At 43.2% G+C, this 19,980-nt stretch overlaps 1 protein-coding gene across 3 annotated transcripts in view; it reads right to left on the bottom strand.

Moving 5' to 3' along the window:
- Tcp11l2 (t-complex 11 like 2) overlaps positions 1-17,217 on the bottom strand; it is a 31,594-nt gene extending 14,377 nt beyond the window's left edge. The window contains exons 1-6 of one of the 3 annotated variants that reach the window (XM_090328560.1): positions 17,043-17,217; positions 15,791-15,925; positions 7,807-7,994; positions 4,668-4,803; positions 1,897-2,017; positions 1,319-1,539 (exon numbers count right to left, since the gene is read on the bottom strand). In XM_090328560.1, coding sequence (XP_090184686.1) covers positions 1,319-1,539; positions 1,897-2,017; positions 4,668-4,803; positions 7,807-7,963 — 635 coding nt within the window. In that variant the 5' untranslated portion in view covers positions 7,964-7,994; positions 15,791-15,925; positions 17,043-17,217. Of the gene's footprint in view, positions 1-1,318; positions 1,540-1,896; positions 2,018-4,667; positions 4,804-7,806; positions 7,995-15,790; positions 15,926-16,311; positions 16,344-17,042 lie in introns of those variants that run through there. The other 2 variants (XM_090328559.1, XM_090328561.1) reach the window with 2 other exon arrangements.
- Positions 17,218-19,980: the final 2,763 nt, after the last annotated feature.

The following is a 19,980-nucleotide window of genomic DNA, read 5'->3' as shown; positions in this document are numbered from 1 at the left end:
CAGGTTGGATGCCATGAATAAATTCCTCAATCTCCCTTGAGCCTCAGTTTTTTCATGTGTAAGAGAGGAGGATATCAATTTTGGACGTTGATGTTGTAACAGTAAATGACATAATGGAGGTAAAATGCAGGAGGAGGTGGTACACAGTAGGTGTTCAGTAAATGATCAAGAACAAGATGTTGATTAGATAGATATGTCAATAACAGGAAAATCTGCGAAGGATGCCACAGTCTGACAGCACTGAGACACCTCTAGAAAGATGCCTAAAGTTTATTTTACAGACAGGGAAAGTGTCATTTTGAGAAGCTATCAACTTGCTTATGGTCACAAAAGAAGTTACCTGCTCTATGCAAACTCATTTCTACTGTCTACTTTTCAAAAAATTAATTACATAAAACTCAAGGCTCTATTTATAAGAGGAAAAAAAGGAGATGAAAAGGAGAAAAGCTTCCTGCCATGGTAAAATGTGTTACACACCATTCTCTCTTCTGGGGTCACAGGGAAAGTATTATCCACACAGCAGGATCAGATCATAGTCTGGTGACTTAACATGCACCTTATTTCCTTGAGAAAGCTGCAGCAGAGATGGCTAGCTGACCAGTAAAAAGCACCTCTCTCTTCAGAACAGATTTGTGGCTGTGGGGTTTTCTAGAGAGCAGCTCTCCTTTAATCTAATTGGGACATGTGACAGGTCATGCTTAAGGGAAATGTGTCACTCTGGCTGAGATGTTTATACACTTGGCATTCTTTCCATAGTCTGTTTCATCACCAGCTAAACTGAGAGACTGCTGAGACACCGGGTGAGTTCAGCCAAGGACACAAGTAGCCTGGGTCCCAAATGACATGTAGAAAGCTGCCTACCTAACCAAGAACTCCTGATTCAGACTGAGATATGAGTAACTTATGTTTGTTAAATCACTTGTTATGTGCTACAGAAGCTAATGACTCTTAATAATAGAGTGCTTTCCCATATTCTTTACTACATAGCTAGCAAGCTGGAGGCCCTCCTACTAAGACCCACTACTTCTCCTTCCATAGCACTTGTCCCAGCTATAACTCATTATTCAAGGTCTAAGTCTCCCTCAAATTAAATTGCCTTCTGTAGAAAATGCTGTTCGTTTTAGTCGCTGTATCTCTTAAGACTCATTGCATGCCAACTAACAACCTCACTAGATCAGTCTGTCTGAAAATCCCATCTACACTGCACTGGATTCACTTGCTCCCTGATTATCTGGTTTTCTTCTAGGGTTAAGTACTCAGACGCCCCTCCTGAAATCAAAAGGTAGTGTAAGAAAATGCAAACAGCAAAAGGGCTAACCTTAGCACCTCTACAATGTTGCCAGTGGCATTTAACGCTCTGATATCAGCATCTCGCACAGGAGCACAGAGCTTTCCCATGGTGCTGATAACATAGTTGGCAAGGCCTTGGATGTCGACGGCATTGTGCTTAGCCTGCTGCCTAATGAGTTCTATGTCCAGAACTTCACAGATCTGGTTGCGAAGTCGGTTCCCTCCGGGAGTCAGGAAAGAGAGGAGAATCTACACAGGGAAAGAAAGAAAAATCAGCAGCATGACAGGAGTGATGAGGTGAAAGTTGCCATGTCTAGATAACCAAGCTCCAAGCTACTTGTCCATGTTTTCATGACAGTGATGCCACAGAAAGTACCTCTGCCTGGGGGTGGGGGTGGGGGAGTGGGGTAAGTGGGAAACCTGAGAAATTCCACAATCTCTAAACTCTAATGAGAAAACTCTACATTCGAAATCTAAAGCCCTTACTGGCAGGAATCACAGATGATCTATCAAACTAAAAATCTGGCAAGGAAACAGCATTATTGATAGCACTTTCCAAAATCTTCAGACAGTACAGAGAAGGGAGCAGCTGAAGACTCAGCTTACCTCTCTGATTTCTTCAAACAGCTTGAGGGCATAGTCATACTCAGGAGGATCGGCGTTGAGATCTGACTCTAGGACATCCCAGAAGGCCTGGTGAACAATGTGTTTCACTCGACCCGCCAAGCTATAGCAAAGAAGTGGATGGTTTTAAAATAAGCATTATCAGGGCCAGGACTTTGGCCTTGTGGTAGAGTGCTTGCCTCGCATGCAAAGACCCGGGTTCGATTCCTCGGTACTACGTACATAGAAAAAACCCAGAAGTGATGCTGAGGCTCAAGTGGTAGAGCTCTACCCTTGAGAAAGTCCAAGGACAGTGCTCAGGCCCTGAGCTCAAGACCAGGCTAGGCAATAAAATAAAATAAGCATTATCATCTCTGATTAAGCCTTACTTTACTGTAGAAATCTTCAAAAATGCAATTAAAACCAAAGAATAAGCTAACCTCAATCTCATCACTAATCGTTTGATGTATCTCCTGTGCTTAACGTTTCGGGTGTTGTTTCAAAATAGTAGAGAGTCCAATATGCATAATACTATGTACTTATTCCATTTAATATTCTGTTCGATGTGTTTTCCCTAGACTTTTATTTTCTTGCTGCTGTTACTTAGTGCTGGTGATTGAACCAGGGCTTCATGCATGTCAGGCAAGCGCTCTACCACAGAGCTACAGCTACGGCCCCTCCCTATACTTAAAATGCTTCCTTGCCATAGCTTTCAAAAGCTTCACAAAATTTCATTCCAAAGAGGTATCATAATTTAGTTAGCTGGTAGAGTGCTATGTCTTGAGTGAAAAAGCCAAGCAAAATCATTGACGCCCTCGGTTCAAGCCCTAGTACACACGTACGTAGGTATATACATACGTACGTACGTACACACACGTACACACACGTACACACACACACACACACACACAGCTAGCTATTCTACACAGATTTTTAGATTTATTTATATATTAAGGAGGAGATGACAGTCTCTCCTCAATAGCTGAAGTTGCATGGCAAGGAACACAACATTATCATGCCTGTGAATGTCTGCCAACTTCTGCTTAGCTGTCCCATTTAAAGTTAGCCAGACCAAACTGCAGAAACAGGATCCTTCCCAGGAAGAGCTCACTTTAGCACTGGTGGCCACTTTGCTTCACCCTTTATGTCAATGCCCCAAAATAGGAGCACACTAAAATACACGTTCCTCCTACTATACTCCTATACCATTTTCCAATAGGTTTTTATACAACCCTCTACTTTCCTGTACTATAATTATTTCACTAGATAGTAATACCCTTCTCCCAGTCAGAGGCCACAACTTGTCAAGGGGCTTACACTTGTGCCTAGCAAAGTTCTTGGTACTCAGGGAATGTTTGAAGAGTAACTGGTGAGTGAACTACTAACTTGATAATTACTGATATCTTCTCTTCTTTCTTCAAGTATAAATAGCTAAATACGTAGTAGTGGTATGAAAGATGGAAATTAGCTAAAGGCGTGAGTTTAAAAAGTTTCTATAACTTCAAATATTTTATTCTAGTTAGGATTTTTTTTTTTTGTCAGTCCTGGGCTTGAGCTCAGGGCCTGAGCACTGTCCTTGGACTTTCTCAAGGTTAGAGCTCTACCACTTGAGCCTCAGCACCACTTCTGGCTTTTTTCTATGTATGTGGTACCGAGGAATTGATCCCGGGTCTTCGTGCATGCTAGGCAAGCACTCTACCACTAGGCCAAACTCCCGGCCCCTCTAGTTAGGATTTTTAAATAGGAAAACTTGGCCTGAAAGTGTTTATGAAGCAGAAATGTCATTTCCAATGTTTGAGACTCTTCTGGACAACTCCAGAACAATGAGAGTTGTTGGCAAACACTACTGGACTATTATTATTATTATTATTTGGTGCCAGTTCTGGGGCTCAGGGCCTGGGTGCTGTTGCTGAGCATTTCTTCTTTTTCAAGACTAGCACACTATCACTTGTGTGTGTGTCATAGCTCCACCTGCAGCTTTTTGGGTGGTTAACTGGAGTCTCACTGACTTTCCTGCCTGGGCTAGATTTGAACTGAGAGTCTCACATCTCAGCCTCCAGAGTAGCTAGGACTACAGGTATGAGTCTAGCCACTGCCAGACTGACTTTACAAGCTATGTAGATCTGAACTGTTTTAGTCGACAAGGAGGTAAAAAAAAATTTTATAGCCTTCTAAGGTACATCAGAGTTTTATGTTTTCCTATAATCTGAAATGTACTTTTATTAGTTCTTGGATTTTTCTGCAGAGGTGGGTAGGAAGAGCTAACAATCAATCAAGTCATTTGTAAGCTTTTCACTGGGTATTAGAAACCTGAGTACTTTTACTATGTTTTACCCCGATGAAAATACACAATAAAAGATGAGAGTCAGTCACATTTTAAGAACATGCTTGGCCGGGCGTTTGGCCTAGTGGTTAAAGTGCTTCCCTAGCATGCACGAAGACCCGGGTTCGATTCCTCAGTACCACATGCATAGAAAAAAGCTGGAAGTGGTGCTGAGGCTCAAGTGGCAGAGCTCTAGCCTTGAGAAAGTCCAAGGACAGGGCTCAGGCCCTGAGCTCAAGCCCAGGACTGGTAAAAAAAAAAAAAAAAAAAAGAAGAAGAAGAACATGCTTGGCTATTGTGATACATCATTTAAAAATCAACATCTATGGATATTAAGAGCTTCCAGAAATCAAGTGTATATGTCTCTCTCTGTCTCTATCTCTGTCTCTCTGTCTCTCTCTGTCTCTGTCTCTCTCTGTCAGACACACACACACACACGCACTCAAGTTACCTGTTTTCTGAGACAGCATCTTGTTTCAATTGGAAGTTGTCATTTACAGCAATTTCATGAGCAAGAGTCATGTTTGATAAGTTTCTTGCTGTAGCCATCACTTCATCAAATGTCACAACCCTGGGAGGGCTTGTGGCTGAAAGAAAAGCAAATGTCAGCCAATGCTGTTGGTAGGAGAGAGGTTTGTTACCCAAGTAGGAATGAGACTTCATGTTGTAGACAAGCTTGTATTTATTCCAATGTAATAAGTACTTAAATATATGGATTTGCATACTTAACAGACTTAAAAAGTTTAGTCTTTCTGTACCTTCAGTCAACATATTTGATAAATTCTCAAATATTTCTTAAAATAACTTGTTATAGGTTGTTATAATTTCTTGGAAATTAAATTACTTTCGCCAGGTGCAGTAGCTCATGCCTGTAATCCTAGATACTCAGGAAGCTAAGATCTGAGGATCAAGGTTCAAAGCCAGCCCGAGCACAAAAGAATCTGAGATTCTTTTTTTTCCCCATGTATTTTTTTATTGTAATTAATAGAAGGGTTACATTATATTCACCAGATTGAAGGTACATTACTTTACAAACATTGATATCCTTTCTCATGACATGGTTCCTATTCCCTCCCTCCTCCCCCCACTCATCTTGATTTCCTCCTTCCCTATCCAATTTCAAATAACCAATTAAGCATATATAAAATATTTCAGATAAGAAGGTGAAATATTATAACAATATGAGATAATCAAAGGACTGCAAAAGAGATGAGAGATAACATAGTACATTAAGGTCAACAATCACTCATTATATGGCTTTTGTTTCTATATCCTGGAGGTCCTTACATTTAGCGTCATACTATATGGCCTTATGTATCTAGATTTTAAGATCCTGAGATTCTTATCTCCAATTAACCTCTAGAAAACGGGAAGTGGAGTTTGGCTCAAGGGTAAGGCTGAAGAGCTCAGGGACAGCACCCCCCAATAACAAAAAAAATAAATCGCTTTCTTCTTAGTGCCTACTGACATTTGCATTTATTTATATGCATTTTAAAGATAAATGACATGACCAAAAAAAAACCCCTATACCTCCTAAATGTATAGGCAGTATCTATAAGTTTAACTTCAATTGTAATTTTTCCTAATATTGACTTACTTGAGATATAACTTACCTTCTCACAGCATTCACCTGAGGTGATGAAATAACTTAAGATGTAAGAACTGAATAAATAATTAAAGTAAAATAAAATAAATCTGAGAAGCTAGATATTCTATCAGTAGGAAGTTAGTAAAGAATCTGAGTTATTTCTAGAGATTATACTAATAAATCATGCTTATAAGATTAGTTAGAAATCTTTGCTTCTGTTAATTAAAAATCATAAGCTCCTAAAGTGGAAAAAGATCAATAGGTTTTGAAAAAGAAAGACAAGAAAAGAGGATAAGAGACGAGGAAGGAGGAAAAAGGAACCAAGAAGGGGAAGAGGAATGGAGGAGAAAGATGGTGCAAAGACTTAGCAATATTTTACTTCAAGATGCCTAGATAACCTGTTATCAGATGCATGAGCCCCATAGATAGTGACAAGAGTGAAAACAGTGAAAAATCCTGAGGTGGCTGCTCACAATTCCTTTCTTCACAATTCCTTCTACTTCAAGATTTTCCATAAAAATGTCTACTCAAAGCTCGGCGCGGTGGCTCACGCCTGTAATCCTAGCTACTCAGGAGGCTGAGATCTAAGGATTGTGGTTCAAGTCCCAGAACCAGCACAAAACACAAAACAGCACTCTTTGGTACAATAATCCAGTACTATACAAAAAGGGACTGTCAGAAAATTTTAATGTATGAAGTAACGGGGCTCCGTGGCTTATGCCTGTAATTGTAGCTACTCAGGAGGCTGACATCTAAGTATGTAGGTTCAACGCCAGTCCGGGCACTAAAGTCCATGAGATTCTTATCTCCAGTTAACTACCAGAAAATCTGAAGTGGGGCTGTGGCTCAAGGGGGCAGGGCGGTAGGTAGCCTGGAGCTGAAGAACTCAGGGACAACACCCCAGAGTTCAATTTCTACGCCCAAGTTTAAAAAAAAAAAAAATCCAGAAGTGGAACTGGGCTCAAATGATAGAGTGCCAGCCTTGAGCACAAAAAAACTAAGGCACTGGGTTTAAGCCCTATTACAGGGACACACACACACACACACAAAGTTCACAGATAGAAAGATCTGTATCTATAGTTGTGTATTGTGTCTGTGTGAAGGATAAAGATATGGCAAAGGACGGCTAGTTGTCACCTTTGGGTTATACTATAAGCAATAATTTTCTTTTCTTTATACATGCATACTGTCCAGGCTTTTACAGTGAGTACATGAATGTTTAAAGCAAAAACTATTTAAAAACAAAAATAGGAAAAAGCTTTCTCCTTTCTCCTTTGCTCTGGCCACTCTTGCAACTCATTCTCATCACCTCAGTGTAGTAATTTTCCTTGTGGGCCTCTTTCTTGGTGAGTTGCACAGAAGTGCTAGCAATCAGCAGGAAATCCTTCAGATTATTTCATTTCCTGCCTGACCCTTCCAGGAAATCAAGTTTCCTTCCATATGAATAAGAGGAAGAAAAAAAAAATCTGAGGAGACTAATCTGAATTTGTCTTGTCTAAAACATAATGACGAGGAGTGGCTTTCTACCATTTGGAAGAAAAGACAGATGGAACCGGGGAGCCTAGAATGGGTTAGGTTCTGATTTAGAGTCAAACCAAACAGACGAGAGACTTTGATCAACATAAAAATGTTAGTCGAGGGCTGGGAGTTTGGCCTAGTGGTAGAGTGCTTGCCTAGCATGCATGAGGACCCAGGTTCAATTCCTCAGTATCACATACATAGAAAAAAAAGCCAGAAGTGGTTCTGTGGCTCAAGTAGTAGAGCTCTAACCTTGAGAAAGCCTAAGGACAGTGCTTAGGCCCTGAGTTCAAGGACCAGGATTGGCAAAAAAAAAAAAAAGATGTTAGTTGATTATAAATCTTGGTGGTGATTTCTTTCTGAGAACACATATAGAATAGCATTGCTTTTACAGAGCTATTCTGGTACATGTGGAAAGGACAGAAACTCTTGTGTTCAACTTATCCAACTACCCCTACTACCCGCTGCTTTCCTGTGGGCTTACAAGCAGGAGAGCTGGATTTGCTAGAAGAATCACTTGTGAAGCTCTGCCGGGAACATTCATAGTCACTGAGTGAAGCCAGGCTTTCGGAAAACCTTGAAGACTCTGAATCGCTGGGCTGGTCCTCACTCACATACTGCTTCTCACCATTGAAGGGCATTTTGTGTCACTTGAGTACGGATAGGGAGCACCTGCACAGAGACAGAAAGACCCTGCATCACGTTCTCAAGTACTTCCTTCCACTGGTGTCATAGTTTTTCCAGTGCAGACAAGTATAAGAATGTTGGAAAGGCCCCCAGATTATTTTGTCCTTCCCCCAGCATCCTGGGGGAACAAAAAAATACACAGAGCTGGGCACCAATGGCTCAGGCCTGCAACCCTAGCTACTCAGGAGGCTGAGATAGTAAGATCATGGTTCAAGGTTGGCCCATGCAGCAAAGTCTGTGAGACTCTTATTTTCAATTAAAACAAACAAACAAACAAACAAACAAACATGGAGCTGTGGCTCAAGTGGTGGAGTGCCAATCTTGACCTTTAAAAAATAAAATAAAATAAAAAGAAGGGTATGGACACTCTCTTGTCCCTTAGCTGAGTTCAAGCCTCAGTACCAGCAAACACACAGACACATATGCACAAACACACACACAAATGCAGAGCACGGATACTTTGCTACTGGTTTCTACAACATGGAAAGATAAGAGGGTCAAACTGCTTATTCTGTCTTGGGGAAGTCACTTAGCCATCCATTTCACCAGTGACTGCCTCTGAGACAGAATGGAATTAATCTCATTAAAGGGCTTAGCGCAGCATTCAAATGTCGGGTTCTATTATTTCTCTTGTTTGTTTTAAATACATTTAAAAGCCTCTTTATGCATACTGCAAGCCTCTAACGGGAGGGAAAGACCAATGAGAATCTCAGGCAAAATTTTAGCTGTTGTTCCTCCACTTTCATGAGTAGTATCCAATATTTGACAACTGACAAAGTACCTTCCACAGCCCAATGAGCAAAGGGGATCACAGGATTCTGGTTCCGAGGGCAAAAGGGACAAAGGGACTCAGTGTACTCCCAAATCAGCTCCTGGACTCTACACTGAGTGCTGTTTCTAGGATATCAGATTGCTTCCCAAGGAAGGAAGTTGGGCCTGGCACATGAGCACATTGGCTGCCCGGGCCTACGCCAAAAGCACCAGCCAAGCCTGTGAGAAAGCTGGACTTGGTAGTAGTGTGGTATCAGCTGACACTGAAAGGAATACCTGGCCCAAGAAAAGAGGCACCTCAACTCCTGGATGGATGACAGGGATAGGAAGAGTTCACTGCATTCCTTTAAACCTAAGCCAATGAACAATAAAGGCTGTAGGGCTCTTACAGCTGCTGGAAGGTGAAGCCATTAATAGTGCACACGATAGGTGAAAATACCTGCAGCTTCCCCATAATTCTGTTCATATTTTCAGAATGCACCAGTTACTGGGGAAAATAACTGAACAAAACAAGATAGGACTCTGCTCTCAAGGCTTTCAAGTTCACTTACCTAAAACCTATGCCAGATGATAAGGATGAAAAAAGAAAAATAATAAAGACAAAGGAAACAAGGCATTGCTGACAAAGTATAAGAAGAACAAGGTTCAACTAAGGACCAGAGAAGAAGGGATATAGACTTTGTTGAGAAAAATAGAGCAGCTTGGCTTAGTGGTAGAGTGCTTGCTTAGAATGCATGAAAGCCTTGAGTTTGATTTCTAGGTACCACATAACAGAAAAAGCTGGAAATGGTGCTGTGGCTCAAGTGGTAGAACACTAGCCTTGAGCACAGAGAGGCTCAGGGATAGAGCCCAGGTGCTGAGTTCAGGCCCTCTGAATGGCCAAAAAGAAGAAGAAGAAGAAGAAAAAAGAAACACAGTAACTTGTTTTATCTTTTTTTTTTTTTTTTGCCAGTCCTGGACTTGAGCTCAGGGCCTGAGCACTGTCCTTGGACTTTCTCAAGGTTAGAGCTCTACCACTTGAGCCTCAGCACCACTTCCAGCTTTTTTCTATGCATGTGGTACCAAGGACTCGAACCCGGGTCTTCATGCATGCTAGGCAAGCACTCTACCTCTAGGCCAAACTCCCAGCCTTTGTTTTATCTCTTGAATGATGACAGGATCAAGGATGAGCCAGAGAGGAATGTAGTGAGAGCAAAAAGCGCAGGAATATTTGCAGATTATTTTGCTTAAAAACCTTCAGTCCTGACCTATATAGAAATGTACTTTTGTCCAAGATACCATTTTTGTAAGCAGAAAACCACTAATTCCCTCTGAAGACAGAAGGGCAAATGAGGAAAACTGCCAAGAAGCTACATATAGAGAAGCACACACCCCATCCTACCATCCCAAAGCCAACCATGACAAACACAGGCTACACAACCTGGCATCTTCAGTGGTAAAAACCACCCATCTCTACCCCATGAAAACCAGTATCTACCTGAGCCTTCTCTCTAATCTGCTGCAAGAAGGTAGGTGTGTGTGTGTGTGTGTGTGTGAGAGAGAGAGAGAGAGAGAGAGAGAGAGAGAGAGAGAGAGAGAGAGAGAGAGAGAGAGAGAGAGAGAGAGAGAGCGAGCGCGCACAAGCACGAGAGAGCACAAGGGAAGAAATGGCTGTCATCAAATCCCAGATCCTAGATGGAAAACTCGCGCTCCTCTCTAGATGGACTCTCTTTGCCAGCATTTAACTTCCAACTGGTGTTTTTTTTCTGAGTGGGAACCCTTTCTGAATCCTCCTGCCAGAGTCCACTGCACTCCTCTTCCTAGATCTGCCATTCTTATCTTGTATCTACCCCAAACCACTTGCATGGCTATTTTCTTCCTACAGCTATTTCCAAATATCCTCAATTAGGCACACACTAACACCATAGCCTGCCCACTCTTGAGTGGCAAGAATATGACAAACGCTCATTCAGTGTCAAAATCTTTGAGCTGCATTTGGTGCAGTCTCAACGAGAACATTTGTAAACTGATAGCACTGCAGATTTTATATTCTTGGTACTGCTCAAGCCTAAGCCCTAAAGTAGAGAATTGAATACATAAGCCTAGCTTATAAAATACTTAAAATTCAAAATTCCCAGGGTCTTGTCATACTTGCCTGAATATCTTCAGGTCTATATTCACCTTTTTCTTCAGTCATTCCCCTATCATTAATAACTGTCTTGTGTTTGCTCTGCTCTTGATTTTCCTCTATATGAACTGACTCAAATGAGCAGGTCTTTAGCTGTTCTTCCAAGTAAAAATAAATAAAAATCTTTCATTCATGGGAATTCCTGAGCAAGATTAATACATATACTCTAGATGGCCAGGGCATTTGACAAGCTTCTTAAATCTATTTATGAAGGCAGCCAATTGCATAGATTAAAATTAAACAACAAAACAAATGCCCTCTAGGTAAGGGACTCATGATTTGAGGCCCAGGTCTGTCCTCACCTGCCCTCCTCTATTCTCTCTCTCTTTCCTCTCTCTCTCTTATGGGCTAATTATACAGCTAGGAATTGCTAAGATGCTTCACTCCAAGAGTTCTATGAGGCATCTCTAGAAACTGCAAAAAAAAAGAGTAAATATTCTCATAGTAAATACGTTTAATGAATTGCCATTAATCTGTCAACAAATCACTGGAGGAAGAATCCCTGGCATGGAGAGATACAACAGCAAATGTAAAAGCTTCACAATATTTAGAAACTTGTTATTTAGGTGGTAGATGTCTCTACAACTGGGCCAAAAAGAGCTTTGTCTTTGAAACAAAATTGCTCATTACTATGGTATTAAAAAAATTGTTTCAGAAAAGTAAAGGTATGGTTTAAGTGGCAAAGTACCAGCTTTGAGTGAAAGGCAAACAAGAGCAAAGAGGCCTTGAGTTCAAGCTTCAGAACTCTCTTGCTTGCTTTTTCTCTCACAGACACACATACACACAGAGCAAGAGAGACAGAGAGAGGGAGGGGAGAGAAAGACAGAGAGAGGGAGAATATATGGTGGAGGAGAAAAGCAAAGAAGTTGTCTGGAGACTAAAAGCATGACTCAAGTAATAGAATACCTATGAAGCATGTGGCTTGCTGAGTTCACATTTCTAGTACTACCACCAACAAAAGCGGGAGGGTGGGGAATTGGGTGGGAAATTGTCTATTTCTTTATATTTGGCTGCCATTAATGCCAATTCACGTAGATATTTCCATTCAGTCAATACACGAAGTGCTAGGAACAGGGTCTGCTATAAAGAAAGCAGAATACAGATGTTTGTTATGTTTATTTGCTTTTCTTTTGTGCCACTCCTGGGGCTTGAACTCAGTGCCTAAGCACTGTTCTTGGGCTTTCTCACAACTACAGCTCTACCACTTGAGCCACAACATCATTTCTGGCTTTTTTCTATGTATGTGGTACCAAGGACTGGAACCTGGGTCTTTGTGCATGCTAGGCAAACACTCTACCACTAGGCCAAATTCCCAGCCCCACTTTTTTTTCTTTATTATCATCACTATAGGCTTTACAAGTCTGAAAGAACAGTTTAGTTTCAGAATAACAGGACCATGTAATCTTTGGAGCAGGTTCTCCTATAGATTACAACACAATAGGTTAGCACCTAAGTAGGCAATCTAGGGTACAACTCCTGCACACATACTAAATACAAAACCCAAAAGCAATGGCCCAGGCAGTATGAATGGCCTTCTGCAAGCACCTTTACACCTACGCTTACCTTTCTTGATCTTGAGTTTCTATTATAGATCACTTGAGGACAAAGTTACTTGACTCAAAAGGCACTGAGGACAATAAGACTGCTTTTATAAGTATTTTGAATTCTCTGCTAGATAAGTAATAATAAAAATCAGGCTGTTTTTGATAAAGTAATACACTGATTTTCATACCAACAAACGTAGGCCCACCTAATGTGACTGACAGGATGCAATCAAAAGTCAATCCAAATAATGTTCAGGAATGTCATACCTCATCCTCCTTGAAAGATTCATTCACTGGAAAAAGCAGAAGGTAATGCCTCCAACAATAAAAAGGGTTACTAGTCAAAGAAAATGTAGTGTTATCCTATCTATATTCTGCAGCATTTGTCATTTCAAAGTAATTAATATTATATATTTCTTTCAGAGGCAGGGAATCAGCAGATACATGTGGCCGAATGGCAGTATAAACACTGTTTTTTAGAGGAGGCGACCAGTAGAGGTTAGGCATGTGTCCCACCACAGATGGAGGGGAGGTGGGTTTTTAATTTACTGTGGTTCCTAGCTCTTTATTTCCTCGCTGCAGGAAACTATGTAGCCCAGTGGATGATCCTGCACTGGTTTATAATCAGAATGAACAATAGTTATAATACATGTGTCCCTAAAGCAGTAAGAACACTGGCTTATCCTGATACTTACTGAGTGAAAAGAGAGCACTTAGTATTTGTAAATACTGTACCTATCTAAGGTATTCTTATCTTAGTTTTACTCTTGTATTTTTTTCTCCTGTAAGTTCAAAAGCATTTCCAGATTAACAGTTTTAAAAGAAAAGTGCTGAGCTGCCTCCTCAAGATTCTAATTTAGAACAGATCTGCATCCTGTAGTTTTTAGATGTTAATGTTTCCTACCACACTGATTGCTTAGATACCACTCAGCTACAAAAGCTCTTCTAGATAGCCAAATGTATCCTAATGTCCTCCCTTCCATAGCACCTAGACAATAGAATAAGAAATAGGCCAAGCCCTTCAGAAGAGGCCAAATAAGACATTCTTTTTTTTTTTTTTTTTGGTCATCATGGGGCTTGATCTCTGGGCCTAGGTGCTGTCCCTGAGCTCTTCAGCTCAAGGCTAGGCTCTACCACTCGAACCACAGCGGCACTTCTGGTTTTCTGGTGGTTAACTGGAGATAAGAGTCTCACAGACTTTTGTTTCCTGGCTGGCTCTGAACCGTGATCCTCAGTGTCAGCTTCCTGGGTAGCAAGGATTATAGGCATGAGCCACTGGACCCTGGCAAGACATTCATTTTTAAGAGTTATCTCTCAGATTGGTTCCCTTTTCCTAAGAAATCTTTTTGCAATGGTCTACAATCGTGTGTGTGTGTGTGTGTGTGTGTGTGAGAGAGAGAGAGAGAGAGAGAGAGAGAGAGAGAGAGATCTGGTCTCTACTGGCCTCATTCTCTGATACTTTCCCAGCAATCCTTCAAGTTCCAGAGGCCTCAGCCTTTTTGGAGTTCCTCAGACTTGCCACACTGCCTATACTAGAGAATTCACACCTGCTATTATCTCCCCTTGGGTGTGTGACTCTTTAAATTCCAAATGGGCGCTTTCTGCTGTCATTCAGATTTGAAATTTAACATCTTGCCTTCAAGGTGTTATTTTATTTCATGAACAAACTAAGACATACTCCTATTCACGAGATGACATGGGTCTTCATTCTTTCCGTTTCAGTCACATTGCTCAAATTACCATCACCCAGTCACCTAAAATACTACAGTTGTCTGCATGTCTACCTTCCAACTAAATCTTAGCCTTCTTGTGGGAAGACGCTATGTCCCCCTTCAATTTCAAGTGTACAGATAATTCAAGCTAGCAATGACTTCCTGTCCCAGGAACTTGAAGAAACTTTTCCAAGGAGTCTTTCCACTCTCTTGAAACTCAATGATACCTAATAACAATGAGAGATAATAGTCATGGAGTGCTTATTATGACTTAAATAATAACTATTTTATAGGCACTTTAAATATTTTATCTCCTTGAATGCTCATTATAAGATTGTTAGCTAAGATAGTACCCCAATTTTATAGTAAAAATCAAGGCTCAGGGATGTTACATTATTTATACTCAAGGTTCACAGTAGTACAGAGGTCCAAATGAAATTCAGGCAGTGGAAGCTTTAAGCCCATCCTCTTAACTATTCCCAGATGGATTTTAAAAAATTGTGTACTGGTCATTCTTTCCACTCCCACTCTGCCGAACGGGTCTATCCACTGCCACATCTGTCTGTACATGTGGAAGCAAGCTGATCTTACTGGGGGAAAGCTGCTTAAATGCTGTACTACGAAGGGCACCTGTAAAAAATGCGACTCTCCATAATAATTTTCAACCATCTCACCATAGGCCAGGATGCCATTATGTACCATAAAATCCCTAGTTCAAACCCAAGTATTATCTGCTTATAGCTAGTATGAGTCAAACACACCTTGGAGTAAATTTTATTCAGATCATACAGAAGCATCCTGAGGAATAGAAGCTATCCAGTTAAATCTAGGTCATAGAAATGAGAAACTTCAAGAAATATTTACTGGGTTTCACCCTTCAAGATTAGATTAAAGATGCACCTTCTATCTGGCAAATATCATGTAACCCTTTTATTAATTACAATAAAAAATTTAAAAAAAAGATTAGATCAAAGTGCACAGACAAGCATTTATGTGTTGCAAACACTCAGAGATTGGGCTCTGATGCATTGCCTGGAAGATTTCTATTTTCTAATAGATGCTGCTTTACCACCAGTCCCAAATAGCCTCACTAAAAAAAGCTTTTCACCTACAATTTACCAAAAACTACAAAACAACCAGGCACCAGTGACTTAGGCCTATAATCCTAGCTACTCAGGAGGATGAGATCTGAGAATCATGGTTCAAAGTCAGCTTGGGCAGGAAAGTCTGTGAGACTCTTATCACCATTTAACCACCAAAAAAACTGCAAGTGGAGCTCAAATAGTAGAGCGCTAGTTTTACACAAAAGGTCAAGGATCTCGACAGGCCCCAATTTCAAGCCCCAGGACTTCCACAAGGAACAACAACAACAACAACAGTAACAAAACCAACAAACGAACAAAGCAGGTGCTTGTATTACTCAACTAGACAAACTGTCTCTACCAACTTAGTACCAACAAAGAGCTAGACAAAAGCCAATCAGCCAGTTACCAACTAAAAAGCAGATTTCATGCTACATATGGCATTTCAGTTCTTGAAAGAAAGACTTAGCACTTTTCACACTTGAAGGAACTGCTGTTTTAGTACCGGTGATTCCACCTGTGGGACCCTCAACTCCCTTGTAAAAATGTCACGAAGCTGCTCCTACACTTGACTTTCTCCAGCTCTGCACCACTTCAGGTAAGGCAACCTCTACTGGCTGTCAGGTGATGTAGGAAATCCCTAGAATCAGGAGGGAAAAGATGGCAGGCAAGGTAAATCTGATAAAGTGGGAGTGTCTGAAATAACTTCCTTATGGGATTGGCAGGTAGGAGAAGCAGTATCTGGGCTGGAGAGTAAGGGTGCTGAGACTAAGGTACAAGCCCACTTAATCTGGTTTCTTCTTTTGTGAAGGTAGCAGGGCCAGCACCCACTCATCCACACTTCAGTCAGGCGAATCATCACTTCCACATTTCCATCTCTACCTATGTCATCATTTATCAAACATTTCACTTGGACTATTTTTTTTTTGCACTTAAATCTTTGCATCTAAAAGGAAAACCTCCCATCATTATTGAATAGAAAATTATTTGATAAAAAAAATTTCCCTCTTCCTAAGGAAAGCACACCTAACTATGTCATCCACGTGCCATGCTCTCATCTCCACTACGCCCGGGGGCGGGGGGGGGGGGGTGCCAGCCTGAGTAGCAGCTCCGGGAAACACGAAGCCATCCATCCCTGAGAGATCCGGGTTCGAGGGGGTTTCTCCGGCTCCACCTCGCAGGGGTCACACTCTGGGGCGACCCCGGGAGCCTGATCCCCCCCCCTCCACACCCCTTCCTCTCCAGCACCACGTTTCCTGTCAAAACAAACCCTTGGGGGAGGGGACAGCCGAGGCCGAGCCCAGCGCCCCGGAAACCCGGGCGACAAACCCCAAACACAGGGAGCGACCCCGCAGGGCTCCTCCGAGGATCGATCCCCCCGACTCCCAGAAGGTCCCAGCCCCGTCCCCCACTCCCCGGCGCCCCGACAGGCAGCCGCAGCTCGCGGCGCCGTCGCTGGCACCCACCCAGCCGGAGGTAAACAGCGGCCCAGCGGCCCGGGCTCCGACCCCGTCGCCCCGGGGACCGGCAGCCCGCGTCCACCTCGACCCCTGCCACGACCCCCCCGCCGGTGTCCGCGACCCGCCGCCACGCGGGAGCGCGATTCGAGGTCTCACAGGGGACCGGACTCGATCGTCCCGGTCGTCACTCCTCGCCCGGCTCAGGACAGGATTCCGCTGTCCTGGGGATGGGTGACACCCCACGGCCCTGACTGTCGCTTCCATGCCGGCGACCCCTCCCCTCGGATGGATACGCACCGAACCCGCGCGGAGGCCGCCGACAGGCGTAGCGACTCCAGGTCGAGGGTCTCTGGGTTGCCCCTGGCAGAGCGGCTCACAACATCCAGCAACCCCGGCCTCCCAACTCCCAGCCCCCGCCGTCCGTCGCCCCCCTTTCTTCCACGCGGTATTTAAAGGGCCCTGAGGGACTTTAGGGAGGAGGCCATCCCAAAACGGGCGTCAGGGGGGAGGACGGCGCGGCGGAGCCGGGGGACTCGGGGTATTTCAGGCTGTGATCGCCGAGATCCTGAAGATTCGACCGAGTCCAGACACATTTTTCCTTCAGGTTCGCGTCACAGAGGCCGGAGATGGCTTGGATTGCAGGGAGTTTACGGAGGGAGAGGAACGCTTCCCCCCTCTCGTTGCGCCGCGAATGGTATGACCCAGAGCGGCGGGGGGGGGAGGGGGGGAGGCGGAGACTGGAGTGTTTACGGAACTAGGGCAGCCTCAAGGCCTGGGCTCTGGGGGCGGAGCCAAACGGAGCGCTGGGGGCGGGGTCTGTGGAGGGGGCGTGGCCAGGGCGCCCCCCGGGGGGCCGGGCTGATCCCGCGTGCGCCAAACACTCCCTTATGCAGACGGGACAATGGAAACGAGGAGCCCACCGTCTCTCACACGAATGCTCCACACAGGGACGAGCGAACCCACAGCGTGGTAAGTGGGTTCCCCCACCCCCCCACGCATCCCTCACCGTCGTGATCACTTTGGTCCACACGCGTCCAGATTTGCACCTGGAAGGGACGATTAGCTCCCGGGGGCCACGCCTCCCCCTCCCCGGCTGTCTGAGCAGTGCCTGCTAGGAGTGCGCGTGCCATCGGAAGATAAAAGCATCCTTCTGCCTCCGGGGTTCTGCGGGGAGCAGTTTCGACTTGGGGCAGTGTAAATAAGATGGCTCAGGGAGCAGTGGCCCGGCTTGCCCTCGGCCTCTTCTTAGGAACCAGCCCCAGGGATATACCCAAAGAGCAATCGCTTTCTACCCGGTGACCGACCGTGTCACGCTCGGGGAATGTGAAGTGGCTTTTGAGAGGCTGAAATATGAAATGTTTGGCTCTGAAACCAAAAGCTGGATTAGTGGAGAAGCAGACTGGGTCACTGTCACGCTTACCGAGAGGGCAGAGAGGAGGAGAAGTGGAAAGTGAAGCGGAGGCAGACCGCATTTTAAAGCAGGCTAGCATATGCTGGGTTGGAGGCGTGGACTTGTCTTGGGTTCAAATCCTAGCTCTGACTTGCTTCCTCAGGAGATGATATTTTGAGGATGTGGTAAATGAGAGCATGTGAAGCGCCCAGTGGTGTACACTTAAGTATTCCAGTGTGCTGTTGAAACGATTTGGGAAACTCTTCTATATAAATTCGTTTTGGGGCTTTCTTTGGTAATACCTTTCTTTCTAGAGTATACAATTAGATGGGGACTAATGAGAAAATTCTGTTTCTTCTACCCAGGTTCTTTCCAACCAACATGCCCTTATTGGTATCATTTGTTGAAATAAGCAGCTGACAAGAAGCTTTTCATTTCAATTCTTGCCAAATGCCAACCAACACACAACTGTCATCACCAGTCTACAAACTCTACAATTGAAAGATTAACCCCACATCACCCCAAACTTCCAATAACTATGATGATGCATCATAGCTTTGCTTCCTTAGCTTCTTAGGAACGCAAGTATTGTTTTTGTGTTGCAACATAACTTAGAACAAGTGATCATGAGTCAGGTTATTTGTGGAACCTATCAGGGTGACCAACTACCCGATCCTAGGCATGATACTTTTTTTCAAAGCTCAAATATGTAGCTCTCAAAACTACAAGGAAGTTAATATTTATCAAAGCAGGTGTGTCAAGTTTCAGCATGACACTGGGTGAGAAGCTTAAAGTGGAAGCAGAGACCCAAGTTTGGTCTATCGGGAAACAAATTTTCTGTCACTTCAATGTTAAATAGCTTTGTTAATTGTGTGTGTGTGTGTGTGTGTGTGTATACACACATGTGTTACATACCAGGGCTTGAACTCAGGTCCTTCCTCTCTAGCTTATCATTGCTCACAGCCACCTCTCAAGCTACACCTCCTGTCTGGTTTGTTTTTCATGTTAGGTGGAGATAGGAGGCTCACAGGCTTTTCTGTCCAAGCTGGCTCTGAACTGCAATCCTCAGATGCCAGTCTCCTGATTACTTAAGATTACAGGCATAACTGGCACCTGGCTTAACTTTGCTACTTGAAAACTCTGCTGAATCATGTGTTCAATGCAATGCCCTTAACTTGGAAAAAATATACAGTAGTTTCCATATAACTTAGATTTGTATCACATCCTTGCCAGAGAGATCACTCATATAAAGCATTTCTTTCTGGAAAAAGAAACATCTGAAAAGGCAGCCTCCAAAGATGTTAAGTAATTTCAAGTGAACTAAATCACATTTTATTTGAAGGAGCCATCTTGTTGCACCTAAATTGTGTTTGTCTTGCTGTGCAGCCCAAGAGGCCCTCAAGCTCATGATCCACCTCACTTAGCCTCCTGAGTACTATGATTAAAGGCATGAACCACTGCACTCAGCTTTGCACCTCATTTTAAAATATTTTACCTTTTTTGAGCTACTTTGAAAACACAGTTGTACAGTTTGTTTTCCCCTCAACAGATTATGTGAGAGAATAAATTTGATCTAATACCCTTGGCAAAAGATTAACAACGATCCATTTTTTTTGCTCAGTGAAGGAATATACTCTTTTAAAACACATCTGAAATCTGAGTTTAAAGTTATCATGCATTTTTTTTTTTGCCAGTCCTGGGCTTGAGCTCAGGGCCTGAGCACTGTCCTTGGACTTTCTCAAGGCTAGAGCTCTACCATTTGAGCCACAGCACCACTTCCGGCTTTTTTCTATGTATGTGGTACCAAGGAATCGAACCCGGGTCTTCGTGAATGCTAGGCAGGCA

This window comes from Megascapheus bottae, chromosome 2 (assembly GCF_031878675.1).
Source record: "Megascapheus bottae isolate mThoBot1 chromosome 2, mThoBot2.hap1, whole genome shotgun sequence".
In the NCBI taxonomy this organism is placed as follows: Eukaryota; Metazoa; Chordata; class Mammalia; order Rodentia; family Geomyidae; genus Megascapheus; species Megascapheus bottae.
The sequence above is the reverse complement of the archived record's forward strand: the minus strand, read 5'-3'. Positions and strand labels throughout refer to the sequence as shown.